The sequence below is a fragment of the Camellia sinensis genome, chromosome 14, assembly GCF_055761805.1.
Source record: "Camellia sinensis isolate YWXY chromosome 14, ASM5576180v1, whole genome shotgun sequence".
NCBI classification, from domain to species: Eukaryota; Viridiplantae; Streptophyta; class Magnoliopsida; order Ericales; family Theaceae; genus Camellia; species Camellia sinensis.
In genome coordinates this window covers 108,115,904-108,123,156 of record NC_138974.1, presented here as the reverse complement: position 1 = coordinate 108,123,156, position 7,253 = coordinate 108,115,904, and the positions used below count along the sequence as shown (strand labels likewise).

General features: G+C 40.0%; 1 protein-coding gene across 1 annotated transcript; it reads right to left on the bottom strand.

Moving 5' to 3' along the window:
* Positions 1-1,527: 1,527 nt before the first annotated feature.
* LOC145807237 (uncharacterized) lies at positions 1,528-3,768 on the bottom strand. The gene is made up of 2 exons (XM_082905188.1): positions 2,367-3,768; positions 1,528-1,928 (listed from the first exon to the last, which is right to left on the bottom strand). The coding sequence occupies exons 1-2, from the start codon at positions 3,766-3,768 to the stop codon at positions 1,528-1,530; spliced, it is 1,803 nt and encodes a 600-aa protein (XP_082761314.1).
* Positions 3,769-7,253: the final 3,485 nt, after the last annotated feature.

Sequence of the window (7,253 nt, the reverse complement as noted above, 5' to 3'; positions counted from 1 at the left end):
CTACTTTGAGCCGTTTTTAATCTTTCCCGAATAATTTTAACTTTTTTCAGTTGTCAGCTGAACAATTTCAGGCCCTAGCAAGGATTTATCTCCAACTTCAGCCCAACATACGGGAGAACGACACGGTCTTCCATACAAAGCTTCATAGGGTGCCATTGCAATACTTGAGTGGTAACTATTGTTGTATGCGAACTCGACCAGTGGTAAATGGGTTTCCCAACTTTCTTGAAACTCTAGCACACACATCCGGAGCATATCTTCCAGAGTTTGTATTGTTCTCTCGGATTGACCGTCAGTTTGAGGATGGAAAGCTGTGCTGAATTTTAATTCTGTACCCATGGCTTCTTGTAAACTTTGCCAGAATCTGGAAACGAACTTTGGATCCCTATCCGATACAATTGAGACCGGTACACCATGCAGTCTTATAATTTCATTCACATAAAGGACCGCCAGTTTATCTGCATTGTACTGAGTCTTCACTGGCAGAAAGTGGGCAGACTTAGTTAATCGGTCGACAATGACCCATATAGAATTCATACCCCGAGGTGTCCGTGGTAATCCCACAACGAAATCCATGGTTAAATGCTCCCACTTCCATTCCGGGATTAGAAGGGGTTGTAATAATCCCGCTGGTCTTTGATGCTCCGCTTTCACTTGCTGACACTGCAAGCACTTAGAGACGAATTCTGCAATTTCCTTTTTCATGTTTGGCCACCAAAATTTTGTTTCAGATCCCGGTACATTTTAGTACTTCCCGGATGCATGGAAAACCTTGAGGCGTGCGCTTCTTCCATCAATTTCCGTTTAAGTTCCAACACATTAGGGGCACATACTCGATTTTGAAATTTGAGTACCGAATCCACTAAACTGAACCCCGAGTGTGGTTTTGTCTCTAACTCATCACATACCTTCTCTAGAATGTCATCCTCCATTTGATGTAACTTAATCTCTTCGAGTAAGGTCGGTTGAGCCATTACTGCTGCTAGGACTGTCTCCTGTCCATGTATCTTAAATTCCACTCTCATCTTATCCAACTCATTTACCAATTCTCTTTGCTCCGTAAACAGGTTGGCTAAATCTCCCATATTTTTCTGACTAAGAGCATCCGCAACCATGTTGGCCTTACCAGGATGATAATGGATCTGTAAATCATAGTCTTTAATTAACTCTAACCACCGACGCTGCCGCATGTTCAATTCCTTCTGGGTAAAAAGGTACTTAAGGCTTTTGTGGTCGGTGTAAACTTCGCAGGTAGTACCATACAAATAGTGCCGCCATATCTTTAAAGCAAAAACCACCGCCACGAGCTCAAGATCATGCGTGGGATAATTCTTTTCATGGGGTTTAAGCTGTCGTGAAGCATAGGCAATAACCCTTCCACCTTGCATAAGCACACACCCTAATCCTTTATGGGACGCATCACTGTAAATTACAAACCCTTCGGTGCCAGACGGTAAAGCCAGAACTGGAGCTGTGGTTAACTTCATCTTCAATTCCTGGAAAGTAGATTCCCGCTCTTTTGACCATTCAAATGTAACTCCCTTTCGAGTCAATTGTGTAAGTGGCATAGCAATTTTGGGAAAAATCTTGAACAAATCTCCGGTAATAGCCTGCTAACCCCATAAAGCTACGCACTTCGGTCACATTGGTAGGAGTCGGCCATTTCACAATCGCCTCAATTTTGTGTGGATCAACAGAAACTCCTTCCTTTGTGATAATATGCCCCAGAAACGCCACCTCGAATAGCCAAAATTCACATTTCTTAAGCTTTGCATACAATTTCCTTTCCCTGAGGGTTTGAAGAATTAAGCGAAGATAGGTTTCATGAGCTTCCACATTCTTTGAATAAATGAGGATATCATCAATAAAGACCACCACATATTCATCCAGATAGGACTTAAAAATGCGGTTCATCAAATCCATAAAGGCTGCTGGGGCATTAGTAACTCCAAAGGGCATGACCAAAAATTCATAGTGACCGTACCGGGTTCGGAAGGCTGTCTTCTCAACATCGTCAGCCTTGACTTTTAATTGATGGTATCCAGACCGTAGATCAATCTTAGAAAAGACCTGTGCCCCTTGAAGCTGATCAAATAGGTCATCGATTCTTGGCAACGGATACTTATTCTTACTTGTGACCTTGTTAAGCTCTCTGTAATCAATGCAAAGCCAGAGTGTTCCATCCTTCTTCTTTACGAACAAAACTGGTGCACCCCACGGAGATACACTCCGACGGATAAATCCTTTGTCCAGTAAATCTTGCAACTGTATTTTCAATTCTTTCATCTCAACTGGTGACATTCTATACGGAGTCTTAGAAATGGGTTGAGTTCCCGGTGCTACTTCAATTGTAAACTCAATTTCACGGTCTATTAACTGCCCTGGTAACTCTTCTGGAAAAACATCCGGAAATTCACAGACAACTGGGATCACGTCAGTATTCCCATTCACCACTTGCCCCTCTAAAACACTGCATAAATACCCCTGACACCCTTTCTGAATTAATTTACAAGCTCTTGTTACGGAAATTAAATAAGGTGGAGGAGTCACCCCATGTCCCTGGAAGGTAGACTCTGATTGCCCCGGAGGGTAGAAACGGATTTGCTTAGTCAAACAATCTATAGTTGCACCATATTCACCTAACCAGTCCATTCCCAGAATAATATCAAAATAGGCCATATCAAGAGGTAACAGATTGGCATACACCCGGATATCTCCAAGTTGGAGTTCACAAGCAGCATATATAGAAGTACAAATCATAGGACCTCCCAAAGGTGAAGATACACACAACATATAAGACAGTTTTTCTTCAGTTTTATCTAAATTAGGAGCAAATAGTTTCGACACAAAAGAGTGGGTGGAGCCAGAATCAAATAATACATGAGCGAAATGACCGTGAACGATAAATGTACCTGACACCACTGTTGCCGCATTTTGCACATCTCCCGGAACCAATGCGAACACCCTGCCTTGTCTTGCAGTGTCTTTATTATTAGTGGGTTTAACAGTTGTCTTGGTGTTGGAAGTTGGTGCAGACCCCGCTGAACTTGTAGTGGTTCTATTATTACTTTGTTGGTTTCTTTGAGGGCAGTCCTTGATCAAATGACCCGTCTTACCACACTGAAAACAGGCTCCAGACTTCCGATAACACGTTCCACGATGCTTCTTCCCACATTCCAGACAAGTCGGCATTGAATCCTGACTAGGGGTAGAAGTATTTGAACTCCCTAAAGTCTGCTTCTTATTGGGTGGAGTAAGTGATCCCTTCGACCATTGAGTATTTTGCCTCTTCCCTTTCAATTCCGAGATTCGACTCTGAGTGGCGAGATTCCCTTCCGCTATAACGGCTCTCTCCAACACATCAACATAAGTAGGTAACTTCAACATGTTGACCTTATCCAGGATAGCGCTCCGCAATCCCCCTTCAAATTTGCGCGCCTTCTTATAATCCGTGTCCACCATATGAGGCGCAAACCGAGCTAATTCAGCAAATTGGGCTTCATATTCGGCGACGGTTTTGTTCCCTTGCCTGAGAGTTTCGAATTCTGTTACCTTCTTATCCCGCATGCTTTGAGGGAAGTACTTGTCATAAAACAATTCTAAGAATCTGTCCCATGTCAATCCTTGGTGCACAGTTCTCGTAAGCATCCACCATCTGCGCGCCTCATCCTCAAGAGTAAAGGCAGCCAGTTGTACCTTTTGAGCTTCTGTGCAAGGAAAAACTTCAAATAGCTTCTCTATTCCCAACACCCACGCCTCAGCTTTCATTGGTTCTATTCCTCCTTTGAAGGATGGCGGTTTCATCTTTTTAAACTCCTTAGTAAGGGTGATAGTCCGGTCTTCAACATGGAAATCTTATACTGCCGGTGGAGGTACCGGTGGTGGGGGTGGTTGTTGTGGCTGTTGCTGTTGTTGCCGTAGGGTCTCCGCCATTTCCATAATCATTCTCTCCATTCTATCCAGCCGTGCACAAGTAGCATCTTCTGTATCTTCTGTCCTTGTCCTCACCATTGCCTACACAATAATCATTTATACATAATAGACATATTTCAAAAGTGTTAGCATTATCAGAGTAGACTTACCGTTGCCATCGCTTTTTCATATACTTTCAGAACGTCATGCAAGATGCCTAAAGCTTTTCTAGACACCCTAAAACTCAATGGATCCGTGTGTGAGATAGCAACTCGTGCTCTAATACCACTTGTCACACCCCCAACTTGCCCCTAAAAGTTCGGGCATGACCCATTCAGAAACAGACATATAACCTGGTATATATATATATCATATGGGGCCTTGACGGAAGCACAAAGAATTAGAAGAATACAAAACCAACAACTCCATTGAGCTATTTCTAACATGCCAGGATCTTATACATTACATGCACCATGATAGGTTGATAGAGTCCAAAAATATTCCTTAGCAATACTTATATACAAACACATATATAGACCCAACCCTGTAGTCAGGCATATAATAAAAAAAAAAACTGTTGAAGTTATATACATTCAACCTTGGAAAGATAGCCAAGAAGTAAGCTAATTATCTTAATAGACTTCACAAAATAAGAGGCCTCAAAAGTGCTTGTGTCACGCCTAGAACTCGCCCCTAAAAGTTTGGGCATGACCACCTCAGAAAAACGGACATAAAACCTGATGAATATAATCTACAGGGCCTGAACGGAAGCATTTAATAGTATATAATAGCAAACAAAAAAAATAATAATAATAGTAACAACATATCCATTGAGCTACCACTACCATGCCAGGATCACAAACAGAACATAATGCCGTTAAATATACAGTGACGGGCACCTGAAGATAGCTATGTACATATACATATACGCCGATCTTAACAGACATTTAGGGTACAAATTAAAACTAGCAAAACTCCACAACTTGAACAATCAACATCTAAGGGCTTAGATACTCAGGGTTTGACAACTGGGTAACAAAAGCCACAAGTGAAGGTTGATCTCCAGGTTGAGTGCCTACAGAAACAAACATAAAATAGAGTGAGTCAAGCTCAGTGAATAATAATACATAACAATTCAATGCTCAACGTGAATTATAATCCATATCCGTGTGTTTATCAATAAAGAGAACATATGGTTTATTTGTTTCTGTATGCATAGCTAAGTATCTTTTTCAGAAAACTTGTCATATCTTGAACATTCGGGGTTCCATAGTGCATCTAGGCATTTTGGGGAAAATTATCCGGCAAGCATATCATATTATAAACATATCATAAGTTCATAGCATTTTTCTCATTTCAGAAGTTACTTATCATATGAAACATTTCGTAACTCCAAATACGGATTTCATCAAAGTCATTTATATTTTAAGTATCTTTTACGGAACGGCCTTGAGCCTAATCTTGAACACAATGGCTTTAAGCCCTTAACAGAACGGCTTGAAATCCTTAACAAAATGGCATGAAGCTCTTATCAAAACGGCATAAAGCCCTTGAAACACATTGGCATTAAAGCCCTGAAACATATGGCATAAAAGCCCTTGGAACATCTGGCACAATAGCCCTTGAAACATATGGCATTAAAAGCCCTTGAAAGATGGCATATAGCCCTTGAAAAGTTGGCATGAAGCCCTTGGAATGGCATAAAGCCCTTGTAACTTGTGATGGCATAAAGCCCTTGTAATGGCATAAAGCCCTTGGAATGGCATAAAGCCCTTGTAACTTGTGATGGCATAAAGCCCTTGTAACTTGTAATGGCATAAAGCTCATGTAACTTGTAATGGCATAAAGCCCATGAAACTTGTAATGGCATAAGCCCATGTAACTTGTAATGGCATAAAGCCCATGAAACTTGTAATGGCATAAAGCCCATGAAACTTGTAATGGCATAAAGCCCATGTAACACTTAATGGCATAAAGCCCATGAAACTTGTAATGGCATAAAGCCCATGTAACTTGTAATGGCATAAAGCCCATGAAACTTGTAATGGCATAAAGCCCTTGTAATGAGGATGATTTCAGTCTTCTTAAAGTATCAGTATGCAATAATGCACATAAGTTTCCCATGGCCTGATTACAAATTAATACAGGTGTCTCGCGAACAACTGGATAATAATAATCATAACAATTATTAACTGAGGCCACATAATAATATTAAACATTGCATGCGTGTCATAGGTTCTTGATGACCTCGGGTCCATAAGTAACACAATAGAATAATCTCAGTTTCATCCAGATACTTGGCTTAAAGATGAACATAACTCTAGTTATTCATTAAGAAACGACGTAGTTTGCTTATAGATAATAGAGAATTATTATTCGCTATTGATAGAACGAAGTCATTCCAAAGTCATACCAATATATTCCAATCTTTCAACGTTCACATTGACTTTCACTCATCATAATTGTTCATGTAACATGTTTGTGTAACACTTACAAGAAACAGAGCGTTAGTGATAATAATCATCAATAATAAATAAAATGTACATCTCCGTACTATTACTCACAGTGCATTGGTGGAGCATCTATTCCTCCCGAAGCGTGTCCTACACACATATGAAGTCACACATTAATTCTTTAAATCATTTCCCCTAATTTCCTTTCTCAATTTAACATGATTTATAATGCCCATAACAAGGTTCATTCGTAAATTTTTAACATTATTGCAAAGCATCTCAGAAATCCAATTAAACTTGTACACGTATAACTCAACCCACCAATTCCATGATTCTATTTCCAATTTGAGCAAAATCATTCTTTATCATCACAAATTCATCTAGGGTTTCAAGAACATAAAGTTTTCCATAAAAAAATTCATACTTCTCATACCATGACCTTACATCCCAATTCCCTCCTTGATTATACATCTAGGGATCATACTCCATCACTTTAACCCATCAATTGAACCTTCAATGTTTCAAACTCAAAATTCCCAAAATCTCATAATTTCCTCTATATGCTCAAAATGAAAATTTATACATTTATACAATGAAAATACCTCAAATCTAACCATGGATGTAAGTATTGAAGAGAAATAGAACCCCTACCTCAATAATCAAGCAAAAGAGTGGGCTTGGAAAGAAGCCTTCGCAAATCCAAGTTCCAATCGGGTAAAAACATTAATCCTCCCTTGTTCTTCATCCTTGATGCCAAAAACCATGGTGGATCGTGATCAAAGTAAAGGAATTCAAGGGTTTGGGGGCTAGGGTTTCGGACATGGAAGAGAGGAAGGAAGAGGAAAGAAGAAAAACATCTAAAATGATCCAAAATCCCGTTTTTAAAGC

Coding starts and splice junctions, on each gene's coding strand:
- LOC145807237 (XM_082905188.1), bottom strand. CDS start 3,768: ATGAAAGCTGAGGCGTGGGTGTTGGGAATAGAGAAGCTATTTGAAGTT. Junction 1,929..2,366: donor ACCAGGGCAGTTAATAGACC/GTGAAATTGAGT, acceptor ATGCCCCAGCAG/CCTTTATGGATTTGATGAAC.